General features: G+C 56.2%; 3 protein-coding genes across 7 annotated transcripts in view; all 3 read right to left on the bottom strand.

Annotated features, from left to right (window-relative positions):
* Nucleotides 1-415: 415 nt before the first annotated feature.
* On the bottom strand, nt 416-3,546 carry UPK3BL2 (uroplakin 3B like 2). 2 transcript variants are annotated; one of them, XM_032129999.1, is made up of 6 exons: nt 3,421-3,546; nt 2,790-2,936; nt 2,469-2,700; nt 2,301-2,377; nt 1,855-1,981; nt 416-652 (listed from the first exon to the last, which is right to left on the bottom strand). In XM_032129999.1, the coding sequence occupies exons 1-6, from the start codon at nt 3,464-3,466 to the stop codon at nt 562-564; spliced, it is 720 nt and encodes a 239-aa protein (XP_031985890.1). In that variant the 5' UTR covers nt 3,467-3,546; the 3' UTR covers nt 416-561. The 2 variants fall into 2 exon arrangements, with proteins under 2 accessions (XP_031985890.1, XP_031985889.1); XM_032129998.1 differs by lacking the exon at nt 416-652 and adding an exon at nt 1,451-1,737 and having other exon boundaries at nt 3,421-3,544.
* Nucleotides 3,547-4,051: 505 nt separating this feature from the next.
* UPK3B (uroplakin 3B) lies at nt 4,052-5,479 on the bottom strand. Its single transcript, XM_032130314.1, has 3 exons — nt 4,902-5,479; nt 4,405-4,813; nt 4,052-4,180 (listed from the first exon to the last, which is right to left on the bottom strand). Exons 1-2 carry the CDS (start codon nt 5,423-5,425, stop codon nt 4,504-4,506), a joined length of 834 nt encoding a protein of 277 aa, XP_031986205.1. The 5' UTR covers nt 5,426-5,479; the 3' UTR covers nt 4,052-4,180; nt 4,405-4,503.
* Nucleotides 5,480-8,421: 2,942 nt separating this feature from the next.
* The window catches only part of DTX2 (deltex E3 ubiquitin ligase 2), a 35,258-nt gene continuing 21,260 nt past the window's right edge, over nt 8,422-22,419 (bottom strand). For 3 of the 4 annotated variants that reach the window (XM_032129974.1, XM_032129972.1, XM_032129973.1), the window contains 6 exons: nt 17,987-18,118; nt 10,907-10,977; nt 10,168-10,326; nt 9,921-10,082; nt 9,210-9,299; nt 8,422-9,088 (listed from right to left, as the gene is read on the bottom strand). In XM_032129974.1, the coding sequence (XP_031985865.1) occupies nt 8,864-9,088; nt 9,210-9,299; nt 9,921-10,082; nt 10,168-10,326; nt 10,907-10,977; nt 17,987-18,118 (839 nt within the window). In that variant the 3' untranslated portion in view covers nt 8,422-8,863. The remainder of the gene's footprint in view (nt 9,089-9,209; nt 9,300-9,920; nt 10,083-10,167; nt 10,327-10,906; nt 10,978-17,986; nt 18,119-22,419) is intronic. The other variant, XM_032129975.1, reaches the window with a different exon arrangement.

Raw genomic sequence — 22,419 nt, 5'->3', positions numbered from 1 at the left:
TGGCATTTCTAGGGACTTGGTGCCCTAAATACCAGCGGGGGGACGGGGAACCCCACTGCGAGACCCACCTGGACTCGAGGACTCGGCCGGCACCCAGAGCTGGGGCTCAGGGCTGTGCCGGCCAAGATGGTCCTTGGCATTTTCGCCGCGGGGACACTGCAGGGACACGCTGGGAACACACTGCTCTGTTCCTACAGCACTGCCCCTCTGCCTCCCCCGCACAGGGCGACAGCAAGGGGACAAGGCGCAGTCCCCGCCACCATCCCACGAGCCTCCCGTGTGCCAGCTCCAGCCCCACAGGCGGTCGGGACCACATGTCCACCTCCAGCCACGGACGCGTGGCAGGTGACAACCCCCCCACAGCCCTCGAAGCCGCTTTGCAGGTGAAGCAGTTGTTTTATTTCGTGGCACGGGTTGTAGGGCGGAGGAGACCCGCGTTTGCCGGATGGAACCATCCCTCCGCTGCTCCCACGCTGATCTCGGTAGGAGTTAATCGCTGGATTTACTTGATTTCCCTTGGCAGGGCTCCACGGAGGCGGCTCCGGCAGCGGGGGCAGGTTGCTAACACCCCTCCCCGGCGGCACAAGGACAGCCCGTAAGGGCGCTGTGACCGGGCTGGGGGGTGAACGTGATGCTGCCCTTGGCGCGGCGCCTGCGGGGGAAAAACGGGGCTTTTAATATTTGTACACCGGTACACACACACCTGCCCTGCCTCCACCCAAAACGGGATTGTCTCCAGCACCAGAGGGGTCTCATCCTGTCCGGGCTGCAGGATCAGGGCACCCACATCCCTCAGATCAGCATCAGAGACCCACATCCCCGTGTAGGATCAGGAATGATGTATCCGGTCCCTTCCAGCCGCTAGTACAGGATCAGCTCCCCCTCCCCCGCCCCAGCCCCCTCCCCACCAGTGCAGGATCAGCCCCCACATCCCCCAGATCGGCGTCAGGGACACCACCCAGTGCAGGATCAGACACCCCGCGGTGCCGATCCCCTCTTGGGGTCTCATGGCTCTCAGGGGAGCACCAGCAGCACCCGGGAAGGATTAGGCCAGCTCGGGGTGGGGCAGCCCCTCCTCCGGGCTTGGTCAGGGAGAGAGCTTTGTAGGATTAAAGGGACGCGAGAAACACCCCCCTACACCCACCGCCCCCACCTCACGGGGCATTTCAGTGCCCCTCACCCCAGCATCAGGGCTGGGGCGGGGGGGTCAGGCTCCCCTCGCTGCCCCGCACCCAGGGGACTTTCCCCCATCCGAAGTGGGCACAGGTGGCACCGATGCCCCAGCTGGGTGTGGCAACGCCTCCCACTCCAGAGCATCCCTGGCCGCACCCTGCCCCGCGCGGCAGCTGTCTCCCACCCAGCCACGGGGCTCAGAGTGGGGGTACAGGGGGGCTATGGGGCTTTCCAGGAGGCTGCGGGAAGCATCGAGGAGTCACAAACAGGACGCACCGGCCGGGCAACAAAGCGTGTGGAAAAGCCTTTAATGTCCCTATCCACTGCCCCCGTCCCGGGTGGCAGCTCCACAGGGGTCCATCCACAGGGATGGAACGGGGGGGTCACATTTACACCCGAACGGGGGGCGCGTGGGGAGGGGCGGCGGTGCCGGGGGGCGGCGGGGAGGCGGCGGGGGCTCAGAGCCGGGCGGCCGGCTGGTCATAGACGTGGTGGGTGTTGTACCGCCGCACCGTCACCGACTCCGGCTTGCTGAAGGAGCTGCTGTCGCCGCACGAGTCCGAGCTGGGGAGGGAAGGCGGGGTGCGGGATGAGGGTGGGGACCAAGCGATGACGGCGTCACTCTCTGACGCCGGTCCCGCGTGCCCAGCACCCTGGGTGGGACTTGGTGGTGGCACTCACCAGAAGACGAGCATGGCCACTAGTCCGGCCAGGAGGATGGCGAAGAGGATGGAGAGGATGGTGGTGATGGCGATCATGCCGGCGCTGTGCCTGCTGTCCGTCGTGGAGATGCTGCTGGCTGGCTTGGCTGGGGAGAGAGCAGCAGGAGAGGGAGCAGGATGCAGGGATAAACACCCCGGAGTGGCTCAGGGGGTCCGGATGGGTGACGGCGTGTTCGTGTATGCCAACACGATGTGCCATCACACGGTGCCACCCTACACGAGTGAGACCCGCGGCAGAGCCCTGCCTCAGTTTCCCCAGCTGCTCACAGGAACACTCACCCCAAACCACTCTTGCTTAGCATTCAGCCCCGTGGGACCACCCCACACGCCCAGGACCACCCCATATCCCCCCTGGACGGCTGCGGGCTGGGTGCGGGGGCAGGACGAGCACCCCGGCAGCGGTACCTGTCCTCAGCATGATGGGCGCCGACCATTCTGTTTCAGCCACGGGCTCAGAGCCCTGTAGGGCGAGGAACTTCACCCTGGGATGGGAAGGGAGGTTGGCCACGGTGCCGTGAGCCGGGGGGCGGCCGGCAGCCCTTGAGGGGGCCAGGTCCCCCCGAGGAGGCTCACCGGTACGGCCCGGGGCCGGGCAGGGGGCCGTTGCAGGTGGGTCTCGTCTCATCCCGGGCGCAGCTGGTCTCGCTGCCGACGCGCAGCACCGTGATGTCCTCGGCGGGTTTGGGGCAGGGGTAGTTGGCCAGGGTGGCATTGAGGGTCATGTAGGCAGAGACGGACTTAGGGAAGCGCTGGAATGCGGTCTCGTTAGTCCCCGGCGCCGCGGTGTTGTTGAAGGTGAATGCGGCTGCAGGGATGAGGATGGGGGTGAGGAGGGACTTGGTGGGCGGCACAGGGACCCCTGCACGCCCCCTGCCCCGGGTTGCTCCCACCTACCCTTGTCCAGGGCCACCACCAGCCAGATGTCGGAGGTGTCGTAACTGCCGAAGATGCAGCGGGGCTGGTCCAGCACGAAGGTGGAGGCGGTCGTCGTCCCCTCCAGCCGGGGCTTCTGGGTCAGAGCTGGCTTGTACGACAGCTTGGCTGCGGTGAGAAGCCGAAGAAGTGAGGCAGAGGGTGCGGACCCCCCGCTGCAGCCCCGGAACGGAGGCTCTGACCGGCGGCCGCGGTGCCGGGGCTCGGGGTAGGGACAAGGACAGGAGGCAGCTGACCCCTGAGCCTCCGCTCCCCTCCCACGCCCCGGTTCGGGCTCAGACAAGTGTCTCATGAAAAGAGGAAGCAAAGAAACTCCGTTTCTTTGGGGGGCACCAGCTGCCCTATGCCTCCAGATTCGGGGGGGTCCTGGTGGACCCCAAAGGGGACCTCCAGAGAAACCCACACTGTGCCAGTCAACCAATACCAGTGACACCAGAGACTAGAGCTGACACCCAGAACAGGATGCAGAACAGGGGGGGCATCAGCTGCCCTACACCTCCAGGCTCAGGGGGATCCTGGTGCTTGTGCACGGGGGATCCCCACAGTGCCAAGGGGAATCCCGAGTCCATCCCGATGGCATCCTTGGACTCACCTATGGCGTGGGCCGCGGGCACGAGCAGGAGGAGCAGCGGGAACATGGTGCGGGCGCCTGGGTGCCGAGGGCGGGAGTGCGAGCGCTGGGGCTCCGCGTCCCCGTGGGACCCGCCTGTGGCCACCAACCGCCCACATTCCTGCAGCGGCCGCAGCCCCGTGGCAAACAGGTTGGGCTCGTTTCCCCGGGAGCGTTTGTTGTGTTTGAGCACCCGCCGGCGAGGCGTGCTGAGAATCGCTGCGTCTGTGGCATGGGTGGGTGAGAGCCTCACCCAGGCAATGGGCAGAGAGGGACAGCCCGGGGTGATGCGCTCCACAGACCCCACCGGTGCTAGCATGTGTCCCCCAGACCGACACCAAGTGCCACCAAGCCAGGGCCCCACGTGGTTTTTGGGGTCCGTGCCCCCACCCTCACAGCTCCCACCGTGCATGGCCAAGGACCAGGAAGAGGCAGTCACAGATGTAAAATCAGCTTTTACTTGACAGGACACTTCATGTCTAGTGGAAGTTGTCCCTGCCCATGGCAGGGGGGTTGAAACAAGGTGGTCTTTATGGCCCCTTCCAACCCAAACTGTTCCATGATTCTCTGACAAGGAGCAGGGGGTTGGGGGGAAGAGTGGCACAGCCCAGGGGGGCTACACCTGCAGCCAGGGGGCAGGGGCTGGGGCAGGGCCGGAGGGATGTGGTGGGTCCGGTAGGATCTGCGGATGAAGGCATCGGTCCCCAAATCCTGGTGGCACAGGGAGCCCCACACCTTGGCACTGCAGGGAGACAGAAGCAGAGGCATCAACTGGGGTCTGTGGGGCTCTGCACCAGCCACCCCCAAGGGGCCCTTTCTCCTGCAAACTACGACAAACCCCCAATTTAAGAAAACAAAGGCTTTTTCAATGTTAAAAAGATCTCCATTTCTTTGCTGATGGGGTTGCCAAGTTAAGGTGCTCTCCTGAGGCCCCTGTGGATACTCCCCACCAGCAGCCCCCCATACCCCAGGGCTCCGAGCACGGCGGTGGCGAGCACAGCCCCCAGGCTGGCCAGGATGGAGGCGATGACCACCACACCACTGCCACGGCGAGTGGGCGCAGGGTCAATGGTGCCCGGGCTGACAGCTGGAAGGAGGTGGGATGAGAGATAAGGGGAACACAGGGGGCTCAGGGACGGTGCGATGGAAAAAGGAAGGATGGGGTGGATAGAGGGACCGGGGATCACTTCTCCCCGCAGGTTTTGGGGTGATGGCACAGGGCCCATACTGAGCCATGTGCCAGCACCCCAACCGGGCAGGTGCAGGGGACCCGCGGGGGGTGGCAGTGCCACAAGTACCTCTGCGCAGGAGGATGGGCTCCGACCACCGCGTCTCCGCCTTGGGGCCGCGGCAGCCCATCAGCAGGAACTTCACCCTGCGATGGGTACGGGGGTGATCCGGGGGGACGAGCATGCCCTGGGTGCCGAGTCACCCCAGCTGGGAATTGGGGGTTCCGGCCTTACCTGTAGGGTCCCGGGGAGGGCAGGGGCCCATTGCAGGGGTCCTGTCTGCCCTGGTCCCTGCACGCCGTGTCATCCCCGACCCGCAGGACAGGCGAGCTCGGTGCCGAGCACGAATACGCGGCCGCCGCCGTCTCCAGCGTCATGTAGGAGTGGGCAGTGGGCAGCTGCTTGTACGGGGGCACGTCAGCCCGGGACCGGGGGTTTCTGAAGGAGGCTGATGCTGCACAGCACAGATGGCAGCTGAGTGGCTGCGGTGAGGGTCCCCATGTCCCCTGCCCCTGCCGGAGCAGCGAGTGCTCACCGTTGGCAAAAGCCACCACCAGCCAAACAGCGTCGGAGGCATCGGCGTGGCCGTCGAAGACGCAGCAGGGCCTCTCCAGCGCGAAGGTGGTGGCAGTGACCTTGCCCAGCAGTGCCATGGGGGGTATGTGGGGCACATAGGGCAGCCGGGCTGGGGGAGTGGGCAGTGAGCGAGGGGACTCCTGCTCTGCACCGCTCAGCAAGCGCCTGACCCCAGCCCGCATCCACACCAGTGCTGGCACAGGCGGGTGTCACAAGGTGCCAGTATCAGGGGGACAGCACTGGTGTGGGGACCCCCAGCCAAGCTCAGCCCCATAACCCCATCCCTGGACAAACGCCTCGCAGCCCCTCCAGGCCCCGGTCCCCCTCTGCCCTGGTCCCCAGGGAGTCAGTCACCCAGGTCCGCGGCTGCGCCCGTCCCAGCCAGCGCCAGCAGCAGCCACGGCAGCTCCATGGTGTTGTCCTGGTGGTGCTGGATGTGCTGTCCTGCTCGGCTCACCTCATCCCACTGCCGAGGGGACGAACTGCCCCCAGTGCCCCCGCAGCAGGGACCGCCTGTCCTGAGGAACTGGACCCTCCCAGCCCCGCATTCCTGCACCGGCTCTGCCGGCCCGGCCAGACCCCGCGGGCAGAGGGGAGCAGCTGAGCATCCCGGGTCACCCGCTGGTCCCAAACCCCCTGGGAACCGACCTGCAGGACTCCCGAGGCACCTGCGAGGAATCGGGGCACAAGCCTGTGTTGTGACAGGGGAAGCTGAGGCACAGAGGAGGCACATGTTCCAGGAAGGGTTGGCAGGAGTCACAGTCTTTGTTGGCACTATGGGGGCAGCCAGGCAAGTCGTCCTGGACCCCCACTCGCCCCACCAAGACCCGACTCCCTGGGGGTGCCTTGTGTCCACTAGGCCCCCGGAGCCAGGGGTGAGCCCGTGCCCCACTGGTTCAGGTGCAGCCAGCCCTGCCCCCCGGGCAGGGAAGCGCTGCAGAGCATCACACCCGAACTCACCCAAATCCCAGCGTTCAGGTGAACAGCCCCACTCAGCACCGGGAGCACGGAAGCATTTTGAGCTCTGGGGCCACCCCACGCTGGCATTTCACCATCTATCGTACCCCTTCCGAGCCCTTGGGATGGGGGCAGGGACATCGCCCTGGAGCGGGAGCTGCCCCGCGGCTCGGGAGCCCCTCACCGCCGCTCCCCCCGCAGAGGGGTTGGAGTGCTCACGCTCCCGTGTTTGCCAAGGGGAGCGGCTGCCCACTCCTGCGTGGGAGGAGATTTCTCCCCCCTTCCCAAGGGGCTGGGACCGCGCCTTCAGATTAAGTGGAAATGGGGCATTCAAAGATTACAGCGTCCAGCTGCAGAGGGAAAAACAGGCGCAGCTGCAGCCTCCGTCCCTCGTCCTTCTTATCCCCGCCTTATCCCCCACTCCTCTCCAGCAACACTCGCCCCGGGGACCGCGGCAGTTGCCCCAGATCCCTCCCTGGTGCTCCCCGGCCGGCAAGGTGCCAGCAGCAAGGTGAGGGGCAGGGTGGGTGACGCAGGGGGGTGACGCAGGGGGACAGTGAGTCACAGTTTCAGCTGCCGGGACCCAGCATAGCTGCGGGGTCAAGGCTGGGCTAATAATAACCACCCTGTGGCAGATGAGCCATCACCGCAGGGGGCTGGGAGAGACACTCCCCTCTCCTCTCCCTGGGCCTGCAGCTGGGGAGGGGGGACACGAGGATTTTGGTCAAAGCACCGATTTGGGGCTCTGGCCCCAACAGGCACCGTGGTTATGCTTTCACCTCACCTTCCAAAGCATCTCCCTGCACCACCGTGCCTGAACACCTGGCTCTGCTCCTTTCCACCCCCTTGGATCCCCGTGCCAGGGGAGCTAAGCCACCTTGAGCACAGCATAGAGAGGGCAAGGATTTTAGGAGATGCCTCGTGTCCAAAAACAGGGCAGTCAGGGATGAGCTGCTGAGCTTGGCTGGCTCACCACAGCCCAATGCCCCTGCCCTGGACCAGCCCAGACGCGGGGAGGCTCCAGCTGATTCACACCCAAGAGTAGCTGCTGGAGATGCCTTGGGCCAGACTCAGCAGGAAATTCTTGCTCTGCACAGGGCTGAGTGAACCCTGCTTCAATTTTCGCTTCAATTCACTGCTTTGATGGCTGGGACAACATGATCCAGGGATTTGAACTCAAAATCTCCCCCTGTCGCAAGCAGGGTGGGAGAGGAGCAGACAGAGCCCATTCGTGCAGAGCTTAGCAACACAGACACTTCACTGCAGCTCCCAAGGAGCTGCCATTCCTGCACCATCCCCAGATTTCACTGGAAGTTTGAGGGGCTTCCCCTCAGAGCTTGCAAGCACAAGACGGACATTGGGGAAAGCTCCAGCTCTCAATGGCTCAGAAAAACCTTTAATTTTTATATTGGCAGGACAGGAAGCAAAGTGCCCCTCTCAGCTGGTCCAGGATGTCCTGGTCCCAGGAGGCTGTCAAGGTAGAGCTGCCACAAAGCCCAGCCACATCCCAGATTTGGCACATGGCACCAGTGCCAAAGGGATGGATTGGATGGATTTAATGTGCACCTGGGTCTGGTGGCTACAGGGAGGGGAAGAGCCAGAAAAAGCTCTTCAAAAGCTATCAGCTCGCAGGTGACAAGCAGCCTGGGGACAATGTACAGTAAGGCCACCAGGACTGGGGCAATATCCCATTTGCAAGGTGCTAGCACCCAGAACAGGAACATGCTTCCAGCCAAAGCATCACTGCTGGCACCTGAGCTGCTGGGAGGAAGGTGACCATCACCAGCTGGTGGCACCAGCATCCCTGCAGCAGCAGCACAAAGCACAGCAGCTCCTCCCTGCATAGGCATCACTGAATTGCTGCCATTTCACCTTAGAGAGGGAAAGATTCTGCTTCTTGTCTTTGGGATGAGAGGAGTGGGGCTGGCAGCTCACAGCAAGAGCAGGGTGGTGCAACTTCCCCCAGGCTGGACACTGGTAAGTCACCTCTGCTGACACCACGGCCACAGACCACCAAACTTCAGTGGCCAAAGCACTGACAGGCTGGAAACACGACCCCTGGGACCAGTGTCCTGCCTCCACCAAGATGTGTGTCCTTTCCCTCCTCCCTCCTGGCTGGATTGATGGTCCATGGCTCCATGGAGCTGGCTGGTTCCCCACAGAGAGCCTCTGAGGGGGAGGCACCCCAAGCCCTGAGGCAGCAGGAAGGCAGAGCAGGGACTTGCTGTGAGAATGAAGAGTTTATTGGGACCGAGCAGAGATACACGGCAGGAGGGAGGCAAGAGGTGCCTCAGACAGGGAGCTAAGGTGTCCCAAAAGGAGGACCTTGTTTGGCTTCCATGTAGTCCACGGAAGCAAGGCACTCTCCTCTCCCATCCTGTCCCCAGGCATTACCAAAGGAAGGTCCTGCCTTCCCCAGGGGATCTGTCACCTCAGGACTCTCATCCCAGCTGCACCTGGCTGCAGCCATCAATCCCCCCCAGAGACACAAGCACAGCTTCTACAAAAATATCCTTCCCTCCCCCCCCCCCCCCCCCCCCCCCCCCCAAAAAATGTGAAGAGCGGGCAGGGCTCCCACAGAACTGTTATTGCTCAGTGTGACGGGTGGTCAGACACGGGATCTTAAGGCATCAGGAATAAGTGCACTAGGTGGCCCCTGAGGCTCACTGGCCCAGGCAGTCCTCGGTGACACCCTGGGCAGCCAGCTCTGCCAGCACATTGTCCAGATAGTTGGGGTCAGGGTAGCCATGGCCACTCAGGTTTGAGTCCATCTCAGTCTTGTGGTGGATCTCGTTCCACACCACCGTGTTGCTCTCGCCCGTGGTGTTGGAAGTGCCCACCGTGAAAATCAGGCGTCTCTTCCAGGCCACCTTCAGGAGCTCCAGGACCTAGAGGGGGAAAGGAAAAACAAAGCTAAGAGCAGCAGCTATGAGACTTGTGCCACGAATGCAGCTTGCCAGAAGCCTGACAACCCAAGAAGGGCGATGTTATCAGGATGTGATATCTCACCTTTCTGCCCTTCTCATTGTCTGGCAAGTAACAATAGCGAGGAAAGCCTCTGGCTGTGTATGGCATCCCAGGGTTGGGGTGCTCGGGGCCCTGCAAGAGATGAGACACAGTTGTCATGGACATATCCATCATATGGATTGGACAATCCCTCAGCAGCAGGATCTGCTGCCCATCCCAAACCAGCTCTTCCACGTAGAGGCAGCAAGGTATTGCTGGTGAGTACAAGGTGTCCAGCTTGTTCTTCTGGGACATGTGAGTATTACAGATCCTCCAAAGGCAGTCTCATGCTGGGATACAAAGCCAGATCTAAAATCTACTTAAATTCTGGTGAGAGACAGCCCCAAACCACAGCTTTTTCCATGTGGTCTGGTAATACCTTTAAAAGACACAGCTCAAATCTTTGAAAGTTCACTGCTACCACTGAAACCAGCATGGGCTGTGAAACCAGAACATGGGATGTTTCCCACCTTGTTTTCAGGGGTAGTCTCCTCCCTGCTTCAGGCAGACATTAGACTTTACTGCAGGTGAACAGCTGGGGCTGCTCAGGAAAAGATCTCTGATGGAGAAGATCCTCACATGTTGAAGAAGAGCCAGAGCAGCTGCTGGCTCCAGGCACCACAGGCTGCTAGGCAGAGGTGCTGCCCTGGATGCCAGCACTTTTCTGGGAGGCTCTCACAGCTTGTGCTGTCTGCCAGCATGCTGGGCACTCACCTGGATGCCCCTGCTGATGTGATACACAATCCGGATTGTCCCACAGTCCTTGTGTCCCGGGAGGGACTGGGGGAAAGTGGAGACCTCCATCTTCCCTTTGGGCTGGGTACCGGTTTTCTCTCCGTAGATGGTTTTACAGGAGGGACACTGCAAACTGCCATCCTGCCAGGGGAGAGAAGCCACATCAGAGCTCCACAGCCCAGCCACCTGCACACAGGGGCCTGGTGAGGATGAGGCAGCTCAGTACCTTGTTCCCGTTGGAGTACATGGCCAGCACGCAGAGCATGTGGAAGGAGTGCTGGCAGTTCCTCAGGCGACCGACTGCCTCTGGCCTGATGGTGCTGGACTGGCACGAGTCGCTGTAGCCCGAGGAGGAGGACAGCTTCTCCATGCAGATCATGCAGTCCTAGAGGAGAAACCACCACGTGGTGTAAGCACAGGCTGGTCCTCAGGACTGACACACCAAGGAGATGCTTCAGGAAGATTTCCTTTCAGCTTTAATCCCTCCCTTTGAGGTTTAAGGACACAGAGACAGGTTTCCTTATCTGGCTGGTATCACCCCACTCCACTTCCTGCATTGTCCAGGAGGTGGAGAGCTGTCATCAGTCAGAAGGAAGAGTATGGTTACATCCTGCTTCTCTGCAGAGCAGCTCCAGTGCAGGGTTTGATCTCCAGTGTTGATCTCTGAGCACTGAGACCAGAACCAAACTCTTTCCTCCAAAGGAAATGCAGAGGCACTGCCAGGATGAGCTACTCAACCCACACTGTGCCTCCACCACAGTCCTCTGATGAGGACAAGTTACCAGTTGTCGCATGTGGATTTCAGACAGTGCTGAGGACTCTCCACCTCATGTCAACAGTGCCACTGCAAGCAGCACCATGTACCACACCAGACACCCAAGGAAGGATGGTCCTTGGGCACTGTTGTGGTTTTCTTGGCACCCCAGTGAACTGGGCAAGCCAGAGTTGTTTCACTGTCCTCTTACCTCATCAGCAAGAGTGCCCTTCAGCTCTTCTAGGTACTTCTTCACCACTGATTCTGGCTCTGTTGGTGTGGCTGCACAAGGAGAGATGAGAGACAGAAGTCAGACACTGCATGGTACGATGGGCACGTGTGGGGCGAGCTAGAAAGAAGGGAGACAAGCAGGTCACTGGCCAGGATGCCAAGGAGAAAGGTCAGGGTTAGAGGGGGAGAAGAGGCCGCTCCAACAGATCTCTACAAGCCTAGCAAAGGCTTTGCTTTCAGCAATGGCTCCCACTAGGGCTGTGAGTGCCTGTAGCTGGTGTGCTCCACTTCTCCCCACACACCCCAAAGTAGCACCAAGCACATCCCAGCTGGACTTTCTGTGCCCACCCAGAAGCCATCAGTCATCAGTCCTGATGGGACAGAGGATCACACAGACTTGTTAAAGGAGAAAAAAAGGCATTCCCCCACCACCCCAGCTGGTGCCCAACAAGGAAACCCAGCAGAACACTGAGCTTCAGGCCCTGTTCTGAAAACAGCACAATGAGCTCCACATCCTTAACATGAAACAGTGGCCTCTCTCCTGAGCTTCCACACACTCATACCCGGCAAGGCACAGTGCAAGTCACCAGGTGTTGAACCAAACCAGCTTTTAACATGAACCCTACCCTATCTGCAGCACAACACAGTATCCTTGCATCTTCCCAAATGTAATCCCTGGTCCCATCCACCCAGGCACAGGCACCTGAGCAGCCCACCAGCCCCAGTAGCCTGGTTCTTGGAGGCATTATGGGATGAAGCAACAAACATAACACAACACCAAGAGCAAATTACCACTGAGTGCATCCACTGTCACCTCAACTCCCAGCCCATCCTCCAGGAGCTGCCCAGCAAGGCTTGGTTTAAGGCAGGGAGCATCCCATGCCTCTACAAGGCACCTGGCCCTGGGTGAGAGGAGAGGAGCTCTTTACCAGTCATCAGGCCTGCCACAGAAGCTGCCAGGCTTTTCCACCAGCCTGGGAGAGGAAACATTTGCACAAGCAGGAGGCAGAAGACAGATCAGTCACTTGGCTTGGGGGAACCTCGTCCTTCCTTCCTGAATCCACTTCTGGGGCCCATCAGGAGAAAGCAGTGCTGTGACCAACAGGCTGGCCAAGGCACAGCTCTTCCTTCTCCTGTCCAGGTGGATGCTTTAGCACAGAGGGTCTTGCTGCTCCCAACTCCACACTCCCAGGAGGACACAGAGCATCATCATGTGGATCAGCCAGGGATCAGAGCTGCAGCTGCAATGCATGACCCATCCTCAGCTCTCCCCATCCACTCTCCGGCTTTCAGGGAAGACAGAGGCTTCACAAGCATTGCCTCAGTGGTTCAAAAAGCTGCACATCAAGAGACAGCCACTGGAGCTGTTATTCCAGCCCAAAAAGCCATGTCTGTCATGAGCAGGAAGGAGGGGGTGCTATTTTCTGGATAACCACTTTTCATGGAGAGACAAACACAAAGCAGAAGGGAAGGACTGCTCACATGCCACAGGTGCTGTTATCAGGCAAAGGCTGGGATGGCACAGATCCTCTACCAGGTAGAAGCCCCTCATTCCCTAGAACACTGTGGAAGGGAGCAAGGCAGAGCACCAACATCCTTTAGCTAAGATGACTGATGAACTGAGGGCTGGACTCTCCTAAATGAAAACACAGTGATTAAGATGAGTTATTTTCAGAAGGGGATTCCTGGCCATCCTGAAACACACGATTTCTGGCAGCAGTAGCAGGAGGAAAGGATGACTGAGCACACAGAGCAAGAAGAGGAGCCCAGGAGGTGAAGGGATGCTCACTTCAAGCGCCAGTGCTGAGCAGGAGGGATGCCTGACATCTCAGGCAGAGCAGGGCTGTGAGGATCAATCTCTGCAGATCCCAGGCCAGGAAGGTGGCAACAGGATTAAGCATTGAGCCAAAGATAAACACAGAAGTGGGTGTTTTCCTCTTCAGGGGCCAAAATCCCCTGGAAAAGCATTTCCAAGAACTGCCCCGAGAGCAGGAAACAGGGAGGAGCCTGGGCAAGCCTCAGGCTTCCACTTCTAAGGCCAAAGGCTCAGCAGTGCCAGGAGCTGCTTCAAGGCCTCAGCACCAGACCTCACAGGGAGTGTGGCTCCTTGTCTTGTCTTTTCCAAAGGAGAGAAATAGGTCCAGGAATTCTCTGCTGGGACCTTGCTTGCATGCAGCAGATCAAGAGCTAGGAACGAGCCTGGAGGGGATGTGATCAGCCTGAGCTGTCCTAGCCCACTGTGCCTGCAACCCTTCAACTTCTTCTGCTCTACAGGTTTTAGGAAGAACTCTGCGAGCAGGACTAGCTACTATCCACCCTAACTTCATCTGCTTCCACGATGACCACTGTGTTCTCATCCCTGTGGATCCCGTGCTGCCTGACAGACAGACCCCCAAATCCTTCTCCACCCAACCTGCATTTTCCAGGTAGCTCTTTCTGAAGTGACCTTCTTGTCTCCTCTGGCTTTGGGCTGGAGAAAGCAAAGCCAAAAAGATGTACAGCCAAGGTGAAGACAGCGAGGGAAGGGAGCAGGGAGGGTGTGTTACACCATCAGCAACACCTGCCCAGCACTTGGCAGAAAGCCCCAGCTCACCTGCTCCCACCTGCACAGCACATCTGAGCAGCTTTAGAGCAGTTCAGCTCATTCAGGGTGGTGGGGGATCGCTCCTTTCACAGAATCCCTCATGACTTTCTTTCTCTGGAGCAGCTCCAAGGAACAAAGAGATAACTCACTCACCCAAGAACTGGCCAGGCTCATTCAAATGAAATCAATAAAGGAGACAATTCTGGTGCAGAGTTGGGTAAGAGTGAGACAGGAAAGCTCTTGGGATTTTGGGCATTACACCACTTCACCAGGAACCAAACAGGCAGAAGGTGATGCAGCCCTCAGCTACCCTGAGGAGACCCACGCCTGATGGATTTGCACTGTGGCATTTCCAATCTGTCCCTGTCACTTTGCTGTGACAATGCTCTAATGCATTTAGAGCCACCAAGGCTGCCTGGAGAGAGAAAGGGCCAGGCAGCCCTGATGCTTTAGAAAAGCCATCCCCAGCTGCAAGGATTTCAACGTCCAGTCCTAAAGAAGCCTTTTGATGCTGAGAGCTCTGTTTCAGCAAGGGTAGAAAAGCCCACATGGCCCTCCTTGGGCAGACCAGCACGTCTGGCTGGCCACTAATCAGCAGCACAGGGGGAGCCAGGAGGCAGCTGGGACCACGGCACGAGCCACATATGCTCCAGCACGTGAATCACTTCCTTATAGGACTGTTTACTCCATAAAAATGTTTTGCCTCCAAATCTTTGTTCTAGCCATCCCCTGGGATCATCAAAGCCTGTTCAGTCCCCAGTTTTCTGGATTCAATAGTGGATTGAAAATGGACTGGAAGAATCAACCAGTGCCGTTTATCACCAGCTGGCCCAGTGCTGTGCTACGGATTTATCCAGGATGCCAAAGAATGTTTACCATTCTTCCATTTACAAAGAGAGGAATATCAAATTGTTTTAATGCTTCCCCTTCCTCCCTGTAGATAATAAGCTGCTTGCTTGTTCCACGGGTAACATTTAACAGATGTGTTTTGAATCCTTGCTCAGCAACCAAATGCTTGCAGCAGTAATATCTCCTTCTGTATCCCAAAACAAGCCATATGGTTTGCAGCAGACTTTTTTTGATACCCTCTGCAGGCCATACACTGGTTGTTCCTAGTTATTGTCATGGACAGTCACACCAGCTCCCATCACCTCTGCTCCCTGGACTTGCAAAGGCCGCGTCTGTAGATTTCTCCATATCCTGCATTTCAGCAGGAAAAACCAGAGCATCCCTGTTTTTTCAGCCTGTCTCCCTCAGCAGATGTTTCCCCAGGGGAACAGCAAGATCTCCCAGCTCTGAGGGGCTCCCACCCATCCCATAAACACTGGCACAGTCTGCAGATCCAGCTGCAGGTGGATGGCAAGGAAGGATGAGCATGCTCCTCTCCTTCCTCACTGCAGCACCTGCAGTGACTGCCCATCCCAGAGAGGATGGATGTGCAGGGAAACCTCCTCACCAGGTGGAAGTAGGTAACAAGTGACACAGCAGACCCAAGCAGTCCCCTGGAGAGCCTTGGAAAGGCTGGGGAGCTCTGTGGTGGCCAGTTCCATGCACAAGCAGCACTTGGAGAGAGCAGGACAAGGCACTTGCCCTCCTGCCTCCTGGACAGCAGTCAGGTCCCAGCCAGCGATGCTGGCACAAGGCAGCAGCTGCAGCATCCCGAGGCAGCACCAATCCATCAGGATGGCAGAGGCTGCCAAGCCCTGTGCCAGCACGGAGAGCACAGAGCCTGCCCAGAGACTACGGCTTCCCCAAGCCCTGCAGCACCTGGCTGTGCCAGAGACATCCCTGCCAGAGCAGCAACAATGCTAACGAGTCCTGACTAATTAGTGCCTCTGTTTAACACACCCAGCTATTCACCGAGCCAGCTGCAGTTCTACCAGCACTGCCTCACCCCGTGTGGGACCAGGGCTGGCAGCAGCAGGAGGGAGGGAGAAGGGGCTCAGGAGGGGCACACTGCACCCACCACCAGCTGGTTGTGGTCAGTGTAATGCTGGGTCTAGTCCTGGATGAAGAGCTCTTGCTTGAGCTCTCCATGATGGAAAATCCTAAAAGGATGTGGGAAAGAACACACAATGCAGAAATTCAGGGCACAAAACAAACCCATTTCTGTTGGCAGCATCAGGGTCTGTGAAGGGAAAGAGAAAAGTCTGGCCAGAAGTCAGGCTCAGCACCTGCACTGCAGAAAAGTGTTCCTAAGCCCTGAGGGGTGTTGTACAAACACAGCTTGTTCCTGGAAGGGACTGAACACACTCTGCATCCCAGGAGTGAGGCACTCCACAGGACTGGCATTCCAGCCCCCACCAACAGGAATCCCACTTTTTAAAATAAGAGGGAGGATTTTAACAACCTAAACCACTGAAACGTTCCCCTTCTCATGGGTCAGTGTGGGAAAAGGCTGATGTGGCAGTCTCCTCTGCAGCACATCCTGGGCAGGAAGAGGAGAGCTGGGACAAATCCTGCCATGCTGGATGGGAGAAGGAGATGCTTGATGCCCCTTTCCCATTCCATCCCTCCTACTGGTGTTGCCTCTCCGCTCCTCTGAGGGTGTCCCAGCCCCAGCAGGTGGCATTGGAGAGCTGGCAGGGAGGCGACAGCCTGCCCTGGGGCAGGAACTGGAAGAAGTGATGCTGATGGGGTGCACAGCTACAGCCAGGGGACACCCAATGGACACCCGGTGTGCTGTGTGCTGCTCTCACCTCCCAGCCCATTCTTCCCACTCCCCTTTCCATGCCCTGCATTGCTGCTCTCCCCACCCAGTTCAGAAGTCACAAGACACATCCTGCTGTCCTGTTAACATCCCACCCTTGCAGCATCCTGGGTGTTTGCACCCCACACCCCCTCGGTGCCAGGGACAGCTGGATTCTGCGAGCGGAGCAGCGCCTGGGACCAACAGATCCTACAGAGAAGGCAGCAGCCAGCCCAGCTGTGTCTGTGGCCATCCCATGACCTAAATACAGCTGTTCCATGTCACTAACCAGCAGCAGGTGGCCAACACCAGTGCAGGCCTGGCCCTCGTTGTTCTGGGCTCCTCCAGTGACAAGCCAGTGCCTCTGTGGGAGGGCGTGGCCTCGCCACAGCTCCCTTTTGGCACTGTTTCCAGGGCATTCCCACCACCCAGCCCTCATTCCTGCCCTTGGATGCTACCCGTGCCAGGAATGAAGCACCAGGAGCCACACAACCCCACCACTCTGCCAGCTGGCTGCATGGAGCACGATCCTCATCCAGCCCCTCTGCCACCCACCTCTGCTCAGCTCTTCTCCTTCACCTCCCATTTTCCTTTGCTCCTCCTGTTCTTCGCTGCTTCTCCTGCCGCCCCTGCTTTCTCCTCCCCCTCCATCACACATCCTACTCCACATTTGCTCTCTCACTCCTTCTCACAGCTCTCTCCACAATGCATTTCCACAAAATACCTCCCTCCTCATTTAATTTCTATTTTCCTTCCTGCCTCCTTCAGACAGCTTTGGACTTCATGGACTCCGAGGAGAGAGAAAAAGGTACCAACAAACTCCCCAAGACAGGCAGGTATCTCCTCCTCCCCACCTCTGAGCTTTTCCCTTTCTTAAAGGTAAAGATCTCTATGTTGAACATCTCCAGTCCCCACTTGGCTTATCCAAAGGGGGACACGCTGTAGGTTTGGTGGTGGTTGACATCCCTGTGCCAGGGCTGGCAAACAACCTCTACAGCTACACCAGGCTGGATTCACACCTACCCCTGCAGCCTGCTACACAGGGATGGGATCCAGGCTCTAAACTGGGAGCCACAGGCTCTGCAAAGGTGAGGGGTGCCAGTGAGGTATGAAGAGGTGAAATGAAGGCTCTACCCTGGAGGTGGCTCCGCCCAGCAGGAGAGCTGAGGTAATCCATCCCTTCCTGCCAGGGCACACCCACCTGAGAGCACTCCACTCCACTCCCTTCCACCCCAGACTCAGGTGGAGAGAACAAACCCTCTGCAATTCGCCCTTGAAAGCCCTCCATGACTCAGGAGCCTGCTTATCTGGGAGATCCTTGTCATCCCATGACTCAATCACAACAAACATGGCTCACAAGCAAATCTTCTCTGCAGAGCACATACGGATTTGATGTTCTTTGTAATGGCCGCTCAGCTCTCTGACTTGTCCCACCAACAACTCAGAAGGTCCTGGTATGTGGACACTCCCTAAGAGGGTGTAGCAGGATCACAGGGGAAGTCGATGGAGTCTGACATGCAGAGAGCAGATCTGTTCCAGCTTTAATTTTGTGTGGAAACAAGCAGACCTACCACAGGACCACACCTACTTTACCATGGTATTTTACAGCCTGTCAGAGACACTGCTGGTCAGGGGAGACATGTTCTGCTTCTCCCCTCACCGGCACGAACATCATCAATCAAACCAGAAGAGCCAAGAGGGTGGGGGGGAAACAAAAGGAAAAGAGGAGGGCAGAGAGATAAAGAAAAGGAGATGGAAGCAAACATCAGAGTTTGAGCAGGAACTACCTTTCTTGGACACTTTCCTCCCCTCCTTAACTGAGCTGTGTTTTTTAGTGGCCTTATGGGTGCTGGCAGCTTGCGGCACACGGGTGAGGTGCACGGGCAGTCCGGCGGCTGACATCAGAATAGCTGTCATGCCTACAGTGGGTACGAGGTCAACATGCAGGAAGGAAACAACGGGGAAACACATTCATTAAAAAAAAAACTTTAACCTTTCAAAGAAAATAAAAAGAAAATAAAGTAAAATAAAATAAAACCCAAGTCCTTAGTTCTGAGGGCATAAAACGTCTGAGAGGTAACAGGGCTGGAGTCGGCACAAGGAGAGGATCTGGAGGTTTTCAGAGGGAGGAGCCCGGGCAGCAAATTAAGGGAGGGAAATGTGGGCACGTGTCTTGTCTGTGACCCTCTGTGCTAGTGTGTGAATAGGACCTTCCTCTTTGGGCTTTAGGGCTCCTCAGGCACCGAGTCTGCTGTGGTGCAGAGTTCTCCCCCTCACCAGAGCCCTGGAAGCAGCCCTGAAGGATGAAGATCATCACCCATAACCCCTAAAAGGTCCTGCCCAGCTGCTCCCCCCTAAAGCTACTCATTTCAACAGTGTCACACTGAACCAATCCCCAGAGTGCAGCTGAGCTGCCTTCAAGCACCAGGGCAGAGCTGCCCCACACAGCTCCCCACTCACCCCACACCCTCTCCTCCCTGGCACTCCGGTTTTTCCTCATCCCCCCAGCAGCAATGCAATCCTCATCCTCCCCCATCCCAGCCAGCTGAATCCATGGAATGCAGTTTGATAAAACTAATGAATCATTGAAAAGGACAGCCATTCCCTGAAGGTAAAATTGGCACACAGAAAGCTACAGGACTGATCATGCTGATCCGAGATGATGTTTGCCTGGGAAATCCAGGCTGGTTACAAATCATAACGTTTCCAAGGTACCATACTGCTCTCACACTTAAATCCAAGAGAACACCTGCTTCTGCTTTCCCAAGAGCAACTTCCCACCTGCAACAGTCAGCACCAGAAATAAGAGAAAATGCTTATAGCTGCAAACTAACAGCAGAAAACCTAAAAGCCAGCATTCCCCCAGAAATCCCCTTTGAGAGCAGACCACGCAAACCACATCCTAATGCTACAGATATTCCTGCTCAGTAATGCATGGCCAAAGCAGAGATTTCCAAGCATTTATTTTTGCAAGCCTCTACTTGGCCATGTGGGGAAAGGAAGATTCTAGAGCACAATTGTTCAGGACAAAAATCAGGCACCTTGCCCACACATGACTGAAAATCAAGTTATGATGGGAAGCATCAGCTTTGTGTGTAAGTGGTAAGACTATTTTCTGCCTCAAATATGCAACCAGTCAAGAACTTCTGTCCTGTGACTACAAATCCCCTGTGCAAAGCCTGTGTCAGTGCCCCACAAGCAGAACTACTCCTACACAGTGCTGACCACAATTTGTACCTCCTTTTCGTAAGGTCTGAGCACAAATATTCCAGAAGCTGTTCAACTCCTTTCTTGACAGCTGAAGTAGAATGGTTTTACTAAAACTTTCCTATTTAAGGATCAAAAGACAGACAGAAGGGGTTTCACAATACAGGGAGAGGGGCAGAGACAGAGGAAGGAGTTTCCCCAGGGTTGCCCAAGAACTTTTGGAAGAGCTGGGCTGACCACAAGACCAGGCTGCCCAATGGATGGTGAAATGCACTTCCAAAGGGGAACAGGTAACCAGGCAGCCACAGATCACCCTCAAAGTAGATCTAGATCTGAGATCTACAGTTCTCCCAGTTCCCAGGAGCTGCAGAGCCAGAGGACCTCCAAAGCATACAAACACGGGGTTAGTACCCCTTGCCCTCCTGACAGCACCAGGCAGAGCCAAGGAGAGCTCATCAGATCCAGAAATTTCACCACCAAAATAACTCCCTTAAAGTCCTAACTAAAGGCCACAAGCCTATTGCAAGCTCTCAACCCATCAAAGCCAGCAGTCCACTACTCCCAGGGAGCCCTAAGGAAGAGCATAAATGTCCCCAGAACAAAAGCTACTTGTTTTTTCAATAAGTACAGCTGAGAGACCCAAAGCCCAGCAGCAAAGCTGCCCCCTGCACCTTTCAGGTCCTTTCCCCTTCCAGCAGGGAACAGTCAGAGATACTCCAAGAGCAGCAGCAGCAATCACTCTGACTAGAGAGGCTGGAGGAACAATATTCTTGAGAGACAGGGGAAGATCTCCTGCCACAGCTGGGGAAATCATCTCAGCCTGACCCCACTGAGGCTGCACAATAGTATTCCTAGAACTGGTGCAGGAAAGGAACATGAAATTTGTCTCTAAAAAAGCTGTTTCTAAGCAGTGCAATAGCACTGATTGCACAGACTGACATTTGAAAAGCGAGTCCAAAGACTAACAGGGATTATCACCACCCACACACAGCTGACTGATAGGCAAATGCAAAATTAATGTGCTCTTCTGAAGAGATCAATACTGTCTTGCTAACATTAGCATGCAGAACCCAGGAAAAAAGAGAAAACAGAAGCACAGGCTGAACAACTGGGTTCAGACTCTCAGTAGCAGAGGGCAACAAAATTCAGACTAAGCAAAAAGCAGGAGCCACAGAACCTCATGTGAGTTCAGCTACTCGGTAACGCAGCCTCCCTTGTAGCTGGAATAAGGTGTCCAAAACTGTCTGCCAGCATCATGAATCATCACAAAACAAACCCAAAAAACCACCAAAGCAAACAAAAAAAACAACAAAAAACCTAAACAAACAAAACCACAACAAAAAATACCCCCCCCCAAAAAAAAAAAATCAAAAACCAACCAAAAAACCCATTTGTTCCATTAACTTTTTGGTTTTTGAGCTGCGAACCCACCTGCAACTCCACACAGACATACAGCACAGGGCAAACATGGGACCAGGAGAATTACCCCAACTCAATGTTCTCCAATCTCAAATTGCTCAAGAAAAGGTATAAACGGTAAATTACCTTTTCTTGGCCAGTTTTTAAGCTTCTGCTACCTTTGGAGCTACATGCAATGAATCATCTTCTGCAGATTCAAGTAAAGAGAGCATTCAAAAAGGTTCTGGTGTTATGCTCTGCTGCCTCATGTCAACCCCCAGTAGCCATGCTATGCTGCCTTTAAAGTTCAAATACAATACTGGAAATCTCAGCATTAACAATCTTCCCACAAGCTGGGTGACTGGAGTCCCCAGGAAGGGACATCCTCTGAGCCAGGCCTTAGGTGAGAGGGTGTTTTCCTACAAAGTGCCAAAACAGTACAGACACAAGTCACGTGGGCAGATTGAGCATCCAGTTCTGACCTGTGGACACAACAATTTCAAGTCAGAACCTGTTCCAGGCATGTGTGGAGTTATGCCAGGAGCAAGTGGAGCCCTGGCCCCGGATAAATTCTCACCTGAATACAAGTTGCAACATGACAAGCTTGCCCAGAATAAGACTGCTTTGGAGACATTCCTGTGAGAGTTCCTGCTGCTCACTAGCTAGTCCAGGAGCTTGAAAAATACTATTTTCTATGTTCACACTTTCCACTGGGCTCTGGGTTTCTTCCCTGCAAGGACTGCAGGAGGAAGGGGACAGAAAACCTTGCAAAGAATGCTTTGGGATCTGATTCTATGTGTGCAATAACCACATGCAGAACTGCCTTTCTTCTCTTGCTCAAAGCCTCTTATTGGGCCAGAAACACAACATTAGTGGCTCCTTGGGGTAAAATTATTTTCACTGGAGCTATGACAACATCCACCAACTTTTTTCAGCCTGCTGTGTAAATAAGGGACCTTTTGTAACATCCTGTACAGAAGCTGAGCACAGGAAAAACACCCTGACATTATGTAATGAGTGTTGGCCACACAGTCACTCACACCCAGCCCAACATGCCCCTTTGGCCACCAGCTCTGGTCACTGGCCTGGATTTGCACAGACCTCAGGCTGGTACAGGGCAGAGCTTACCTTCAGATAATGTGAGATCTCAGAAAAGCATTTGTACAATTGTATCCACCAGCAAAATCAGTATGGTTAGCACATTCCCAAATGCCCCAGCTCCAGGAAACATGCAAACAAGAAAAGCTCGGTTTTATTTAACAAAAAGCTCCTTTTCAGATTTCATCTTAAACAATAGCATTAGAAGGGCCTTTATAAGAGCACCTTACCACCCCTCAGCCCCAAGGCACACCAGCTAAACTCCCTTATTCCCAAGAAATGTTAGTCCAGCTGATCCTTCAACACCAACACTGTGGTTAAACAGTTTGCTTAGACCTGTTTGGCATTTCACTGTACTGATCAAATACTTGGGGGAAAAGAAAAAGCTTAAAAGACAAGTTCCACATGCACCATGAAGGATTAAAACAGCAGAAAGCAAAGAAAAAAATTGTACTTTCTTGTACAAAACATGGTTTTAAAGTCAGCTTCATGATTTCTGGGATCCCGAGAGGTGCTT

The sequence above is a fragment of the Corvus moneduloides genome, chromosome 20 (assembly GCF_009650955.1).
Source record: "Corvus moneduloides isolate bCorMon1 chromosome 20, bCorMon1.pri, whole genome shotgun sequence".
NCBI lineage: Eukaryota > Metazoa > Chordata > Aves > Passeriformes > Corvidae > Corvus > Corvus moneduloides.
Note: the sequence above shows the minus strand (reverse complement) of the source record. Positions and strands in the feature narration are given on the sequence as shown.